Source organism: Cavia porcellus, unplaced genomic scaffold, assembly GCF_034190915.1.
Source record: "Cavia porcellus strain 051 isolate PalLab524CR breed Dunkin Hartley unplaced genomic scaffold, mCavPor4.1 scaffold_37, whole genome shotgun sequence".
Lineage (NCBI taxonomy): Eukaryota > Metazoa > Chordata > Mammalia > Rodentia > Caviidae > Cavia > Cavia porcellus.
In genome coordinates, this window is record NW_026947520.1 from 10,203,166 (window position 1) to 10,220,070 (window position 16,905).

Genomic DNA, 16,905 nt, shown 5'->3' on the forward strand with positions numbered 1-16,905 from the left:
GCAAAAGATTTTCCTGGATGTTGCACTAGGCCGAGGAATTCACCCTCAGGTGAGCCACCATGCTCACCTGAGCAGACCACAGAAGCTATGCAAATAGTGGAAGTGATGCAAAACAAACACATTCTCCAGCACCTCAGCCCCTGCTCTGCCGTCCAATATTGGGCAGCCTTGGTGGAATTACTTAGGTGTCTCACGTCTTTGTTGTTCACCTATAAGACAGGATATCTCCTGGCACTATGTTAGAAAGGGGTTCTTCAACTGGGCATGGTGTCACCTGCCTGTAATTCCAGCTACTTGGGAGGCTGAGGCAGGAGGATCGTAAGTGTGAGGCCAGCCTGGGCACCTTAGCAAGACACTGTCTCAAAATAAAAAGGGCTGGGACTGGGGATTTAGCTCAGTGGCATAAAGCGCCTGCCTTGCAAGCAGGCAGTCGTGAGTTCGATCCCCGGTACCGATAAAAAGTTTTTTAAAAAAAAGGGCTGGGGCTGCAGCTTGGTGGCAGAGCACTTACCCAGTGGATACAAGATCCTGGGTTCTGTTCTCAGCATCACCACACACACACACACAAAAGTAATTCAGAGCATTGAATGAAGTCAAATGTATGCAGTGGTTAGGGGCTGGGGATTTAGCTCAGCCGCATAAATGCCTGCCTTGCAAGTGTGTGGTCGTGAGTTCGATTCCCGGTACCAATAAAAAAGAAAAAGACAAAAAAAATGTATGCAGTGGTTAAAAGAAAGTCTAACATGTAGTGAGTGCTTAATAAATGTGTCAGGATTCATCGTGTAGTTGAAGAGAGATAGTACAGTGAGTTTTAAAAGGGCATGGGGGCCAGAGAGGGTTGGAATCGTTAGTCTGCTGTCCGGCATGCTCAGGGCTCCGGGGTACCGGCCCTGGGGCTGATGGTGCAGTGGTAAGGTACAGTGCGTAACTTGTTGTGCAGAGCGTGGGACTGCTCTCCACGGGGCTCAGGCTGGAGGGCTGTGCCGCATTGCCCTTGTGTAACCCTCACTCTACAGAGAAAGACGCTGAGGTCGGGAGGGAAAGCAGCTTGTCTTGGGTCACACAGTAAATCATGGCAGAACCCAGCTGGAGAACAGATGCCACTTGCCCCAGCCAGGGCGCTTTCCGCTTTCACCTCCATGTCATGCGTTACGGTACGGCAGGCAGCTGCTGATTTCTCCTTGGACAGAGAAGGCCCCAGGGCAGTCACTGTCCATCCAGAACAAAGGAGGGGAATGGTTGATGTCACTGAGGCAGAGGCCAGCTCTGGGACCCTGTGTATTGTGGCCTCATCAGGGACAACTGAGTCTTGTGTTGTAAAAGGTAAATGCTCCCCATATTGGATGACCCTCCTGTGTCCCCATCAGCGCTCGCCTGGCTGGGGTAGGGGATGGGGGTGGCTGGGAGCAGCGGAAGAAGCTGTCAGGGCAGGTCGGGGCGCTCATGCTCAGGCACCCCAGTTCTCTTTCATCTGAGCCTTTGGCCTCCAGGCTTCTCTGGCTCCCTGCACAGGGCCAGGGGCTGAGGTCACAGATCCAGAGGGTGAGGCAGGGCTGCAGTCACAGGGCCTCGATGAAGGCTCCATAGGAGAGGACAGAAGGTCAGGACAGCACTGTCCATTCCATGGGCACTGACTGCGAGCCTGGACCACAAGCTGTGCTCTGCTGTCTGATCCTCAGCGGTTCTTAGGAGGGGCTGCTGGGACCCCATTCTGCAGATGGGAGACTGAGGCCATCACCATTTGAACTCAGAGCCAAACCTACATCTGCTAGGGAGGCCAGGGCCGTGGGTGCATTATTGAATATCCTGCAGAAGAGGTCCAGCTTCTCAGTTGGGCCTCTGGGGAGAGGCTGGGGCCTCAGCCCTCAGCAGCACTTTCCAGTTCACAGAGCCCCACAGTGAGGCCCCATCCTGGGGCTCTGCCTGCCTTCCTCCATGAAGTGAGGCTGCAGCCCCTGTCCCTGTCATGGCGCTCGGAGGAAAGAGGACACTCAGAGGTCTGGGCTGTGGACACTGGGTAGACCAGGGCCCATGGTCCAGGTGCTCCCCTTGTGCTCTGGGGTCTGCACCACGCAGCACCTGGCACCCTGAGGCCCTGGGAACACAGCACCCAGCACACCCACCCGGCTGACCCTGTAACCTCTCACTGTTGTTGGCACCTGTGACCCACAATTATCCACCTCAGAGGGAGGGGCTCCTGTGGCTACGTCCAGAAAACAAGGCCACAGAAAGAGTCATGAATGAGTCCCATCCAGGTGGGGCCAATAAACATGCTGAGCGGGGGAAGTGATTCCCTGGGCAGCCAGGTGGTCCCGATGTGTGGGGTATCCAGACTGGGAAGCAAAGAGGCAGTCCTCTCTCTAGAAAGGGCCATCACAGGACAAAAGGAGAAAACAGTGCCCACATAGTTCAGGGGGACCCGAGATGCAGTAGGTGTGACCCAGGAAGGACAGATAAGATCTTTGTGCAAATTAGAAAAACACACCCCCTTTTAAAGATAGTCCACTGATACTTGACAAAAACTGCTGTAATCTATCTATCTATCAACTATCTAGAGTGACTGTCATGTGAATGGTACCTATAAAGTTGTGCAGTCCACACCCTGCACAACTATACAGAGCAGCCTCTGGTCACTATTCAGTGGGAACAGGTACAGGTGAGAGTGAATATTTCAAGTACGTTCAGCCTAACGTTCATCCCTTTTTCCTCTCATGTGGGAGCCAGACAGAATGAATCCCACAAGTCCTGGGCATCCTTGGCATGGGGAGGCTGGGCTGGGGGGTGGCTGTGGCCTCCACTTGTCCTCTCTTGCTCCTGGGTCCTAGGCTCTCTGCTCCTCATTCCTTATGCAGAGTTTCTTTCCCCTAGTGCAGGCTGTGGCCAGAGGCTACTTTACCAGTGACGCATTCATGAGGCCCAGCGATGCCCACTGTGCACCCGGGTGGCCTCCACATGGGGTGTTGGAGCAGAGCTCTGGGGCTCCCGCCTGGGAGTGCTGAGACCCTGACCTGAGAGCAGGTGCGGGCCTGGAAGGGCCTCTGTGAGCAGCAAAGCCACCAATCTCGTGTGCTGCTGGCATGGGCACAGCAGTGCACCCTGAGAGTGCAGCCCAGCTCTGGGCACAGCAGGAGGGGAGGAGAGCAGACTTGGCCTGAGCGCTTACAGGGCTGCTGGTCAGAGCCTCTGGGCATGCGGATAGGGCCTGTGCGGTCACCAGCACCCCCTGTGCTGGTGCAGGGCCTGACCCACGGAGCTGACACCATTTCCTGACCGCCTGGGCTGACAAGTTCTGGGCCCGGCCGGGTCACAGGGCAAAATGACCCGCCCAGCCTGACCCTGTAGGCCAGTGAGGTGGCCAGTGGGAGCAGAATTATTTGATGATAGTTGTATTAGAGATCTCAGAGAAATGGACCCCCTACTCTGAAAGTAGGGGGTCGGGGGAATGGAAAGGGACCCTAAAGTGTCCTCCAGTCAGGGACATCAGGCTTGTCTTGGTTCCTGGACTGTGGGAACTCAGCAAATGCTGAGCCGATGACAGAAGAGGTTGGGGCACTGAGGGCCACTGTGTGTGTGTGTGTGTGTGTGTGTGTGTGTGTAGTATTAGGGACTGAACCTGGGGCCTACACACTGAGCTGCATTCTCTAGCCTCTTTAAAAAATATCTTTTATTTAAGACAGGGTCTTACTAAGTGGCCCTGGCTGGGCTCAAACATTTTGATCCTCCCGTCTCAGCTTCCCAGAGTGCTGAGATGACAAACCTGTGCCAGCAGGGTTGCTCTCCATTTGCCTCCCTTCCACACGCTTATTTCTCTGAGTGTGCAGGCTTGGTGGCTCATCTTAGCATTTGGGAGACTGAGGCAGGAGAATCACTTGTGAATTTAAGCCCACTCTTCGCTACCCAGGGAGCTCAAGGCCAGCCTGAGCTGCATAGTGAGACCTTGTCTCAAAACAAAACAAAGCAAAATTAACATCTGGGTGTGGCGGCACACACCCATCATCCCCACTACACAGGAGGCTGAGGCAGGAGAATCATGAGTTCAAGACCAGTATGGGCCATTTAGCAATATGTTATTTTAAAACAGAAAGAAAGTACACTGAGGCAGAGTCCAGGACCCTTCCATGCCTGACCCATCCATTCTACTTCCGCACCAGGAGGACTTGGAGGCCAGGTGGCTTCATTGGTTGCTGGTCCCCACAGTCTCTCTACTGGGCTCTGGCAGGCGTCAGGTGCCCGTCACCTCTGCCTGGACCCGAAGGGCCAGATCTGCTCATGTTAGCACAGTCTCCTGCCTCATGTTTAAAGAACCAGGAGATGCGCCCCCCTCATGGCAGCCTCCCTTTGTGCCAGGGAGGGTCAGCTACTCCTCCGCCATGCTCCTCCTCCTCCTCCTCCTCCTCCTCCTTTTTCTCTTCCTCAGCCAGAATATCCCCATTAACCTTGCACCCTCTGCAAGGAAAATGTGTGACCAGCACAAGAAGCCGGCTGTTGATTAATTTTCCCAAATGAGGCCAAACTACAAAGCAGTACACTGCGGGGGCGGGGGGGGCTGAATAAATAGCACTGGACACCAATGTCAAGGGGCCCCACGGGGTCTGCCCTGCACTGCCACGCTGGGCAGCGGGCAGAACAGAGACTCGGACTCTTCTGCAGGATCCGGCTCACAGGTTCCCTTCCACCCCTAGCTCTTCCAGATGGATGGAGTTCAGGATGTTAATAGCTGGTGCCCTGTCTATAATGAGCGGGCCTTGGGTGGAGGGAAGCACTCACATCCGACCCCTGTTCAAGGAATGAAGACTCTGAGCAGGAGTGGCAGGCGTCCCCTGGCAGAGGCAGGGTGTGTGTGGGGGTCTCAGCCCTGCAGGATCCTGTGGGGTGCAGGGGGAAGAGAGGCCAGGAGGGATGAGGATCCAGAAATACCCATGTTGGGTGCATGGGAAGCTGAGGCAGGAGAGTTCAAGGCCAGCTTGGATGGTGTGGGGGTTTGAGGCCAGCCTGGCTATCTCACAAAACCTTGTCTCCAACAAAGAAGCCGCCCAAGTATGGACTTCCAGGTGTAGAGAGGACCAGGGCACCCAGGTCTGGCTGGGAGGCCCCTTGGAGACGGGGGCCATAGTGTGTGGCTGTCCTGCTGTGCTGAGGCGGTGAGTGCAGCCCTGAATGTGACATCTGGATGGTTAGCGTCCTGCATTTGAAGTGGGAGCTGGCAACTGATTCAAGTCACAAACCTGTAGAGCCTTGCACTGGCTATGTGTTCATGGCCTCTCTTTGCCTCACCTATTTATAAAAAAGGGCCTTGGGACTCCTCATGTCGAGGGCATGTGACCAGGCCCGAGCCTTGGCCAGCTGAAGCAAGTCTTAGAGGCCCAGGAGGATGCCCCCTTCCCGGCCCGCATCCTCACCACCCGCTCTCCTTCTAGGTTAAGGACCCGCTCCAGGTAGGAAGCTGTTCCGAGTGAGAGCTCAGGAGTCCTTCAGATGCATGTGGCTGCTGGGCCTCAGCCAGACACCTGCGATGTCTACAGCACATTGCCATGAGCAGTTAAGAACATTCCCGAGGCCTGCAGGAAACCCTTTATCACCTGTGCCGAGGCTAACATACCAAGGGTCTTCTGCTTTTAATTAGAATTAAATTAGCTCTGTGTGCCAGCCCAGGTAGCCTGAGCTGCTCAGAAACTCTGATTGGCCACAGGTGATATCACAGGCCAGGGTGTATCTGTCCAATATGGGACAGATCCCGGGCACCAGTGCAGAGTAACAAGTGTTTTCCAAGTTAAGAAACGTGGCAGGTGGAGGGCACTAAAAGAGGCCTAGGCAGTAAAGAAATGGGGAGGCTGCTCGGCTTCAGTGGCCATGGATGACTGATAAAGGGGGAAAGCTTAGCTATGACATAGTGCCCAAGCACGTCCACCAGAAGACTTGCACCAGCTGGCCACTGAGTCTGCCAAGGCACAGCTTGGCCCTGGTCCCATGCCCTGGACATGGGGAGTCCCAAGGTCCTTTTATAGAACATGTGAGGCAGAGAGAGACAAGTGACTTATCCATAAACACACAGCCAATGCAAGGCAGAGAGAGATTTGTGACTTCCCGGCAGGAAGTTTCATGGGACTCCTGCATGGCTGTCTTGGATCATGGGGCTCAGTTAGACATCAGGCCTGGCTGGGGGTGGGTGCGGGGCTGGGCGTACAGGCCACAGGGGGTGCCAAGGACCAAGTCTGCAGTTTCATCTCTGGTCTGAGCTCACAACCCTGTTGGCATCCAGTCCTTTCCCCCAGATGGTGGAGAGGTTAAAAGACCTGAATGCAGGGCTGGTTTGGGCCAGGAACTGGGCTGGAGCTGGGGGGATATGACTCAGCCCTGCAGCCAGGCCCCTGGGAGCCCACCTGGATGCCCTGTGTGGGTGAGGGCAATGGGACGCTTTCCTGGCTGGGGTCAGACAGGTGGAATGGTGGACCAGGCTCTGGCCTGAATTTCCCTTTTCCCACCAGCTACTGGGAGGCTCAGGTCAGGTGGGATCTTGCTTCTTATGTGCAGCGAGCCACAGGACCCATCCTAGCAGAGTTCTTGTGCATTTGCCAGCATTATTCATGGAATCCCCACTCAGCCCCAGGTTCCAAGCCACAGTGCTGCTGGAACCCAGAGAGATGCAGTCCTAGGTCTCACCAAGCTGCCAGTCCTGCTCAGGAGGAGGGCAGTAGATAAGTGGACAGCATACCCATCTGGCTGCCCAAGGGCAGAGACGGGGCCCCTCTGCGCACCTGGCAGGCCTGGCTCCCTTCATTCCCACTCAGCAGACATCTGTTGAATGGGCTCGTGTGAGACAGAAGCATATGACAGGTGCCCGGTCTGTCTGGCTCTGGCCACAGTGGAAGGCAGTGTAAGCACACAAACAGCTTGTTTCAATTAGATAGCATTTATTCAGGGCCCTTATGCACCAGGAGGGTCCTAAGGCTACGAGTGTAGACGTGAGTGAAGTCAGATCCACCTCCCCAAGTGCACGCTCCGGGTGGCCGGCCCAGCTCTCAGTATGTCAGGATGGCAGCTGCTGTCTGTGCATCCAAGTCCCACCAGGGCGGCGCTGGGGGACAGTGTCACGGGAAATAATGGAAGGGAAAGGACAGAGTCACAGATGTACACCCACATCTACAAACACAGATAAACAGGTGCAGCAGACACTGGATGTAGTGATGCACATCTGGAATCTCAGCACTTTAGGAGGCTGAGGCAGGAGATTACAAGTTTGCATGGCGCGAGACCCTGTCTCAAAAAAGACAAAAAAAAAAAAAAAACCACACACACCACACACACACATAAAACCCAAATACAACAGAGACCAATAGCACAAAGAAAGGTGTGTGGACCGACTGCCTAAGCCTGTGCAGACAAATGGAGATCTGCAGGAGGCCCAAATGGGGGTCCTCCAAATCAAAGAGGGAGCATCAGACTTTGGGTCCCAAGATGCCCCGAGAAAGGCCCGTTATTGGCTAGCCGCAATGTCAGTCAACAGAGGGTGACCAGTCAACTCCAGGCCTGCCTAGGGGGCACCACCCCTCTCTCTGGGCCGAGTTGCTGATAGAAAAATGACCTCTCAGAGCCTCCTGCTGCTCAAACCTTGGAGAGTTTTGTGTGCTCTTCTCGTAAGAGGTACTATCTTTGCACGAATAGTCAGTTTTTGGGGTGCTCCTCTAAGCACTGATCTACGCGTTTCACGTGTAACATTTAATGCTCTCAACATTCCCACGGGGTGGGGGCAGCGTTGTTCCCATCTTTCAGGTGCAGGGACTGAGGCTCAGCATGGTGAAGTAGATGCCCGAGGTGACAGGGTGAGTGGGACGGGAGCAGGACGATCACCAGTCCTGCCTGGATAATCCCAGCAAGTCTCCCACCTCATGGTCTTTAGTCACATCTGTAAAGTCTGCATGACTGCAGGTGACATGACTGCAGTCCCAGGGATTAGGACGCCGACATACTAGGCCCGGCAAGGGGGGGGGGGTGCTACCGAGTCACCCAGCGCAGGCCCATCTCTGACCCCAGCTTGCCCCCTGTCTCCCCAGGGAGAGGTTTGTGCCGTCCCCTGTGCCGCGGGCACCTACGGCCCCAACTGCTCATCCGTCTGCAGCTGTCACAACGGCGGCACCTGCTCCCCGGTAGACGGCTCCTGCGCCTGCAAGGAAGGTAACGTGCCCTGCACCAGCGCAGCCCAGCCCGGGCGCTGAGGGTCCCAGTCGTGCTGGGCCTGGGGAAGTGACAGCCCCTTGCTGCCCCTCAGGATGGCAGGGTCCGGACTGCGCCCTGCCGTGCCCCAGCGGGACGTGGGGCCTGAACTGCAATGAGACCTGCGCCTGCGCCAACGGGGCGGCCTGCAGCCCTGCGGATGGCGCCTGCACCTGTGCCCCGGGCTGGCTAGGGGACACCTGTGAGCTGCCCTGCCCGGTGAGTGCCCCTCCCTGGGGTTTACCAGCTCGGGAATGCACCAAGAGGCGCACCCTGACAAGTGGGGAACAGTGGAGTCGGGTCACAGCTGACCGTCATCCGCTGGGGTGCTGGGGTCGTTTTCCTCCTCCCTGTCTCCTGCAGCATAGCAAACCCCGGGCAGATGAAGTACCCAGTGTTACCCTCCCCGCCCCCACCTTGCAAGTGGCCACTGAGCCCCAGTTCCCGGAGTCTGTGCTTCCATGATCCAGGAAGGGGGTGGGGGAGGGACTAAGCCAAGCACTTTCCAACAATAACTACTCAGACTTAATCAATGGGTGTTGAAACCAATCCACGTGAGATTGAATGAGAGGCCATGGGCCTGAGGCTCTGGGTTCAGATCCTGCCTTGGCTGCATCCTCATGGCCATTTTCCATCCTTAAATCAGAAATACCGGGAACCAGGTCAGAGATTGCTGCAGGGACCACGCGAGTCAGGATAGGAGGCTTTCACAAGCACACAGCAAATGGGGGTCACCATTTTTTTCCCCAGCAACCACTCATTCCTTACATGGCCCCAATCAGTAAGGTGCATTTTCATTTCAATTTAAGTTAACGATCCTCATGACCCAGGGCCTAGGCCTTTAAAAGTGGGGCAAGACCATCACCTCCCTGGCTGCAAACCAACCCTCATGGCCTGTTAACGCAGCCAGGTGGGTGGCTCAGCTTCATCATCGAGTGTCTGATGCTCTGGGAGATTCTGATCATTCTTCCTTCCTCCTCCCCTCCCTCCTCCCCTCCCTCCTCCCCTCCCTCCTCCCCTCCCTACTCCCCTCCCTCCTCCCCTCCCTCCTCCCCTCCCTCCTCCCTTCCCTCCTCCCCTCCCTCCTCCCCTCCCTCCTCCCCACAGGATGGCACATTCGGGCTGAACTGCAGCGAGCGCTGTGACTGCAGCCATGCTGACGGCTGTGATCCCATCTCAGGCCACTGTTGCTGCCTGGCTGGATGGACAGGTAACCCCTCTGCCGGGCCCTGTGTACCCCAACTCTTGCTGTTCTCCTTTGATATGTTTCTTCTCACTCCCTAAATCTGTGCTGACCTCCAGTCCTGCACGGGCACTCGGGCCATTTGGTAGAGACTGCTGCGAGGAAGAAGGCAAAATGCTTTGTCCTTGGCCCTGCTGCAAGGGTCCTGGGGCCTGTGTCCATCTCCAGCCTGCCCCTTAACTGCCAGAGAGCCACCCCTCTGTCCCTTAGTCCACCTCGTGGTCCACCTGCCGGTCACCAGGTCTCACCCACCACTGCCTCTTTGGTCTCACCTCCCCCCTCCCCACCCCCTCAGTTCTGCCCCTGGTGGCTGGAGCAAGCTTCTAGAACTTCCTCAGAGACCCTCTGGGGTTTCCTGTGACTCACAGACAGCGTATGCCTGGCTCAGGTCCCTGCCCAGCTCCTTCAACTCCTGCCACCTCTGTCACTCACTCCAGCCACCAGGGGCAGCCTTTCCTTTTCCAATCACCTCTGGAGTCCAGGCCTCTGCATGTGGTGGCCTCTGCCTGAATCATTCTTTGCCACTCTCACCCTGTGATCCCTCCTCCGGTGATTGTAGGGGTCAAATCGTGCAAGCGCCCCACCACTGAGCCACACCCCAGCCCTGCTATCTCCTTCCAGTCCACCAGGTTTCAAGAGCCTTAGAAATGGCTCCCTATAACAAACCCATACCACAGGGCCAAGGCTCAAAAGCTGTTTATTGTCCTGCTACTCTGTACTTGCCCTTTGGTAGGACTCACCATCGCTGGCCTTGACCTCTAATTTAAGTGTTTACTAACTGCCTCCCTAATTTGACCGTGTGCCTGGGAGGCATCTGCCTTGTTCATCACTGTGTCCACTGCCCTTGTGATATGGATAACAACCTGGTTATGACCAGAACCGGCGGCCTGGGTCTGTGAGCTGGGAGGGTCCTCCAGCCTCTCAGAGCCTGATTTCTGCATCCACACAATGCAGCCGGTTATCATCCTCCCAGCCAACAGCAGGGTGGCCCTGACACTGAGATGAGTTGCTCCCCTGAAGTGCTAACAGCCTGGCACACACTTAAGTGCTCGGTTGTGGCAGCCACCAGTGCAGGAAGTGCTCGTGACAGTCCATCGAGTGAATAGACCCGCCAGCCAGGCCCAGCAGTGTAGTTCTCAGATAAATAATGAACACTGGTTTCTGTTCTCCACAACTGGGAAGTTTCCAAGCAGCCGAGGCCAGGGGGACTTTTCTCCGTGACTAGGGACAGCTCCTGTCCGGCTCCTTGCCCACTGGCTGCCGCCCCTCATTGCAGAATGAGCTGCAGCCTGGTCACTGTGGTCCTAGCTCTCAGCAAGAGCCGAGTGGGAATCCACTTGACGTCCACATTGCTTTAATTTCAAGTGAGCAGATCAGGTTTTCATGACATCGGCTGCTTAAAAATTCTGCCTTTGATGGACAACCTTTCAGCGCAGCCTCTGCTGTTCTGAAGCCGCTCTCCCCAAGTGGTCCCCGAAGGCTTTTCAAAGAGGCGATTGCGGTCTCGGTCTCCTAGAGGAGGCGAGGAGGAAGGGGAGGGAGGCCTGGGCTTCCCACTGTGAGCCCCTCCCACTCACCGCCCACCCGGCTGCTTTAGATCGTGTGCTCCCAAAAACTTCTTGTGCTCAGAGGAGGGGCTTTTAGACGATGACGAATCATGAGGGTACTCTGCTCATCAGTGGACTCCCCACTGATGAATTTATAGTGGAAGGGCCTGGCTGGGGTGGGTGGGGGGCGTGTCCTGGTGAGAGGAGGCGTGTCTAGGGCGTGTCCTTTGTGGGAGGGGCAGTCCCTGGAGCGTGTCCCAGTAGGTGGGTGTGTCCTGCTGAGAGGAGGCGTGTCTAGGGCGTGTCCTTTGTGGGAGGGGCAGTCCCTGGAGCGTGTCCCAGTAGGTGGGTGTGTCCTGCTGAGAGGAGGCGTGTCCCTGGGGTGTGTCTCAGTCTCTGGCCCTCCCTTGCTGCTCAGGCCACCTGGATGGGAACAGCTTTTTTGTCCACCACGCCCCACTGCCTTGAGCCAAGTCAGCCATAGACTGAAACTAAACTAAAATCCTCTTGAAATTGTGGGTGTTGGCCATTGTATCTCAGGGACCAGGACAGTGACTAAGAAGAACCTGCCAAGAAGTATCAGTGCTTCCCCACCACTGCTCTCCAGCTCACACCTTGGCTCCTAGCAGTCACATGCTGGTCACCACCTTTCTCCCATAGCCACCTCTGGTGACGATGAGCATTATGGGAGCTCAGCTGTCCTGCTTATGCAAGTTGTTCACTCCGTACTTAGTGAAATACAGTGGTCCCTGCGGACGGTGTATGGTCTTTCCCCAGATGCAGAGATTTAACTAAATCTGCCCCAACTTTCCATGCTCCAGATGAGGAAGCAGAGCTGCCCAAGGCCTCAGGACTTAAGTGTCAACAGGATGGGAGCTGCAGGATTGCATTTTGTGGGGAACCCATTTATTTACTCATCTAACATCTCTTAACTTGGGCAATCACTGAGTATTTATTTGGCAGCTACTATGTGCCCAGCACTGGGCCAGGATCAGCAGCAAACAGCAAAATTCAGCGCCATCCACAGTCCTGAGCTCAGCACCTACTGTGGATCACACAAAGACAAAGCTGGTGGCTTCTGCCGAGGGGGAGCACCTGCCTGGTGAAGCAGCCTCAGTGTGTTAGTGAGCTGTGGTCCTTGCCATCACAGTGCTGGTGGGGAGAGAAAGGCTTCATGCAGTAAGCTGTGTGCCATGGCTGTGACCCCAATTTTTGACTCCCCAGGCAGATACGTAGGAAGGCTGTGTGGAAGAGGTGTCTACATTAAGCATGAGGGACCACAGTGTTACCCACAAATAATTGCGTCTATGCATGTGTGTGGGGAGGGTTCTTTTTTTTTTTTTTTTTGTCTTTTTCCTTTTTATCGGTACTGGGGATCAAACTCACGACTGCCTGCTTTCAAGGCAGGCACTTATGCCGCTGAGCTAAACCCCCAGCCCCCAGTGGGGAGGGTTCTTGAAAGAGACTTATCATCTCTATTATAGAAGAAACCAGGAGCCAAGGAATTAATGATGATGATGCTGCTGCTTTAGGAGTAGGATGCTCCCTGCACACTTGCAAGGATAGCCCCTTTTTGGTCACAGGAGAAGTCCCTTTTGACCTGAGCACTCCTTGACTGCCCTTCCAGTTAGATCCCAATGTCTTAGACTGTAGGGAGCTCACAGGACAGAGCAGGACCCCATACAAGAGCCCCATCCCCCAGAGCCAGGCTCAGAATATAACTGCATGGTCTTAGAACCCGGCAGGACCCTGCAGCTGCGTGCAGTCTGGACAGAATCAGGGTGCCCTTGCAGTTTTCAGTATCTAAGGAAAAGGAGCCCTTGGTATGCACGCCTAGCGGCACCCACATTTGGGAACCGTGGAGGCTGAGGATTTCGTGGTGCCTTTGTTTACCTTGTCAAGTGGGTTCCAGTCATAGGGTGGTGTCTCTTTAGATGAAATCGGGTACGTTCAAGTTGGTATGTCCGTAGATGGTGATGTCTGTGTGCAGCCTGGCTGCCTTGGTCAGGCTGTAGAGACTGCTTGGATCCCCATGGGAGAGCCACGTTGTGTCCCTTTGCCGTGATCTCAATCCAGGGTTTTTAACAAACACTGCAAAAGCATTGCATAGGATGATCCTGGCTGTCGGTGTGCATTCTTGGGGTCTGTACCAAAGGATTCAATCAATGGTTGATTGAAAATATTGTTTTAAAAAATGAATTTCCTCATGGTGGCACATGCCTATAATTCTAACACTTGGGAGGCTGAGGCAGGAGGTTTACCATGAGTTCAAGGCTAACTTGGGGTACATAGTGTCATACACAAAAAAAAACTTTTTCACCTGTACTAAGGTGTACAGACTTTTCTTATCACCCCCTAAAGAATACAGCAGAGTAATTACTTGCATAGCGTTTACACTGAATTAGGAGTTATAACTAGGGATAATTTAAGCCATACTGGAGGCTTCTGTGTAGGTTCTAGGCAGCTACATGGCATTTTGGTGTCCCTCACAGATACCGAGGCTGATTTGTTGGAAAGGGAGAGCCTTGAACACCCATCCCAAACTCGAAACAGTTCTGTGGCTCCCTTAACCCTCGGTGCCTGTCCAGGGTTCCCCTCAGGCACCCTGACTCCACAGGAGAGACCCCCATTGAAGGGTGAACATAGGGCCAACAGATGCTCACAGGAAAGAGACCTCACTCCCTGGAGAGGAGCTCCAGCCTTGTTTCCCAGAGAGACCTCTGAAGCTGCCACCCTGCTGGGAAACAGACGTTCCGGGATGGGGACCCCATGGTGGGTGGGGGGGCAGTGTGGACCAAACGGAAGGCAAGGAGACCTGGGCACCGCCCTCCTCCTCTGAGGCTGGGCCTTCGAGATCCCAAATTGGTCCTGCTGCTAGGCTGGGGATTGGTTCACTGGCTCTTTCTCTCAGGCTCTGTCCTTGTAACAAGGCAGATGTGATTTTATAATTAATTCTGCTCGTTTCCAGGCCTCTCTTTTTCTTTCTTTCTTTTTTTTCTTTTTTTTTTTTTGTCTTTTTCGTTTTTATTGGTACCAGGGATCGAACTCAGCACGACTGCACACTTGCAAGGCAGGCGCTTATGCCACTGAGCTAAATCCCCAGTCCCTTCTGGGCCTCTCCAAAGACCTCCTCCCAAAGCCTGGCAGGTCCCCCTGGCCCTGCGTCCTGTTCCCCTAAAGCACATCAGCCTGCGAGGGACCCCAGCCCAGCTGTGGGGAGGGGTGCGCCTGGCCCAGAACCCCTTAATGTCTCCCTTAGCCTGCTGGCTGAGTCACTTCTTCCTCCTGAGCTCTGAGAGCTGGAGCTGGAGCCTGAGCTGAGCTGCGGTCTCTGAGGTATTCCATCCACTCCCCCACAGATCGCTCTTTGTTAAACCAAGGGGCCTTAAATCAGCTGGTTGGATTACAAGTAGCATTTAAAAAAAAATAGTAGGCTCTGTTACTCCTATGTGTGCATGACTCCGTGGAATATAAAATACGTCTCTCCCTGAAGACCGTGGTCAAAAGACCCCTCATTCTCCACTGCTGCATACCCTAGAAGAGAACTCACTTCTGTTTGTTTATTTTTGGTTTTCTGGGACAGCTATATAGCCCAGGCTGGCCTCAACCTCGTCCTTCTACCTCAGCCTCCCGAGGGCTGGGATTATAGGTGTGCGCCCCCACACCTGACTGTAAGGCTTGCCCTAGAGGATTTCCGTCAGGTCAGGCCTGCTCTTGCTGGCAGCTAAACTGGCAAAGACAGAACCCTTCGCTGCCTGGTCCCATCTCCGTTCCGGTCCCTTGTCTTGCTTGGACGCATGCAGCCCTCAGGGTTTGGCCACGCAGTACTGCCCCCTGCCCCCTGCCCTTTGCATATCTGGCTTCCTTTGCCCACCCAGCGCCTTGCTGTCTTCTGTCTGGGCACTGCTGCTTCCCGGGAGTCCTCCCTCCCCGGCTTCTGGGTCTCCTCTCAATGCTGTCAGACCCTTCCTGCCACCCCTCCTCTGACCCCAGCCTATCTCTGGCCCCCAGGCGTCCGCTGTGACAGCACATGCCCAGCCGGCCGCTGGGGCCCCAACTGCTCTGTGTCCTGCAGCTGTGAGAATGGTGGCTCCTGCTCTCCGGAGGACGGAAGCTGTGAATGTGCCCCCGGCTTCCGAGGACCCCTGTGCCAGAGAAGTAAGGGCCTTCCCGGAGACCTCAGCAGCCCATGCGGCTGACCCTGCCCAGCTGGAGCCTGGTCTGACCCCAGCGGGACCTGGCTTGTCCCTCCTGTTCACCCCCTCTGTCCCTCACCTGGCTGTTCTGTCCCCAGGTTCATGGCTCAGCCAGGCTTGCTTCTTAGTAGAAACAGGACCAGGTCACAGTTCCTGTCTCTCACAAGGCTCGGGCCCTGCCTGGTGTGAAGGAACCACTCTCCACACACTGTCAGAATGGGGATGTGGGGTGGCTGGGCTGGCTGGGGCCCCTGGGACTGCTGACACTGTCCCCCCCTTCCTTTTCAGTCTGTCCCCCTGGCTTCTATGGACTCAGCTGTGCCCAGCCGTGTCCCCTCTGTGTGCACAGCAGTGGGCCCTGCCACCACGTCAGCGGCCTCTGCGAGTGCCTCCCGGGGTTCTCTGGAGCCCTCTGCAACCAAGGTACTGTCTCGGACAAGGAGGGGACAGGGTAGGGGATGGGGGCCCTAGAGAGGGATCCTCATGGAAAGGGTATGCTGTGAATGCAGCTCCTTTCAAGGACAGAGCGCCACCCAGGGTGACAGAGGAACAAGTGACATGTATATCTCACATTAGCTAGGAGTGGGGACATATTCAGGCTCCTATCCCCTAAAGGAAAGGAAAATGAACCAGCATAAATGAAATGCACACCAGAAGTGGTGCCTGGTGATAAAGGCTCCAGGACAGTGTAGGAGCCATCATCACAGACACCCTCACCCCACACCCTCCTGGCTCAGCCTCAGAATCCTTCACACCAATCCCAGGGCAGTGCGAAGCTGGGGACAGCTGCAGTGGCCGTGTGGAAGGAGGAGGAGGAGAAAGGCATTCATCCCGGCTGGGACAATGGTGCCAGAACTGGCCTGTGTGAGGCCCAGACCCAGGGATGTGATGGCTGGAGATGAGGGCACTGGGGTCTTTAGAAAGGGCTCTGAACATAGCCTTGACCTGCAGCTCCCAGCATTTACACCCCAGCCTGCAAAGGGCACAGGTCTTTAAGGTAAGGTAAACAGAGCAGCAAAAGGCACCATCAAGGTCAAGATCGCCGAGGCAGGAATCTCCCAAGGCCCCTGCTCAATCCTTTCCTTGACTGAGCACTCACCACCTCCCCAGGGAGCCCCTTCTTTGGGTGAATAATCGATGATGCTGAGCTGGGCTGTTTAGGTCACAGGGCTGTTAATATGTATGAGTGGAAGTTTTGCTCCCGCAGCTTTGAGGTCATGAGACGTATGGGCCCCAGGGAGATGTATGTGACAGTTTCATTTGCTTGCAGCCCTCCTAGGACAGTTTAATCATCACCTGACTTGAGGAGGTTTACTTATTAAATGTAGGAGACCTGGCCGTCGATACAGCCAGGCCAGGTCTAAATTAGGGCCCCGGCAGCCCGCGGAGTCTTTCCCCCACCCCTTGCTGTCTGATTTATCGCCCACTGGCCTAATGAGACTTTTCCACGTATAGATCTAATAGAGTTTGCTATTAATGCCAACTGCCCTGGTGAAGTCTCAAACCTTGTAAAAAATTGAACTGACACTTCCTAATGACTGGCTTTCCAGCGAGTTACAAATTACAGACGCTGCTTCTCCAGAATCATTAAACCTAGATTAAATATAACCAGATGTTTTCTTTTCCCCAGCCCCTGCTCACTCTCCCCACAACCCTTTCTCTTTGGCTGACTCTCGATTCGGCCAAGAAGTCAACCAATTTATGTATC

General features: G+C 55.1%; 1 protein-coding gene and 1 long non-coding RNA gene across 10 annotated transcripts in view; one reads left to right on the forward strand and one right to left on the reverse strand.

Moving 5' to 3' along the window:
• The window catches only part of Megf11 (multiple EGF like domains 11), a 273,478-nt gene that overhangs the window by 237,918 nt on the left and 18,655 nt on the right, over positions 1-16,905 (forward strand). For all 9 annotated transcript variants that reach the window (XR_010045594.1, XM_063243299.1, XM_063243301.1 and 6 more), the window contains 5 exons: positions 8,052-8,172; positions 8,267-8,430; positions 9,319-9,421; positions 15,013-15,159; positions 15,486-15,620. Coding sequence is in view for 8 of the 9 variants with exons in the window: in XM_063243299.1 (XP_063099369.1) it covers positions 8,052-8,172; positions 8,267-8,430; positions 9,319-9,421; positions 15,013-15,159; positions 15,486-15,620 (670 nt within the window). In the remaining variant the exon portion in view is untranslated. The remainder of the gene's footprint in view (positions 1-8,051; positions 8,173-8,266; positions 8,431-9,318; positions 9,422-15,012; positions 15,160-15,485; positions 15,621-16,905) is intronic.
• Positions 11,532-15,466, reverse strand: LOC134474744 (uncharacterized). Its single transcript, XR_010045597.1, has 3 exons — positions 15,277-15,466; positions 12,895-13,092; positions 11,532-12,153 (listed from the first exon to the last, which is right to left on the reverse strand). It is a non-coding gene; the product is annotated as an uncharacterized LOC134474744 (long non-coding RNA).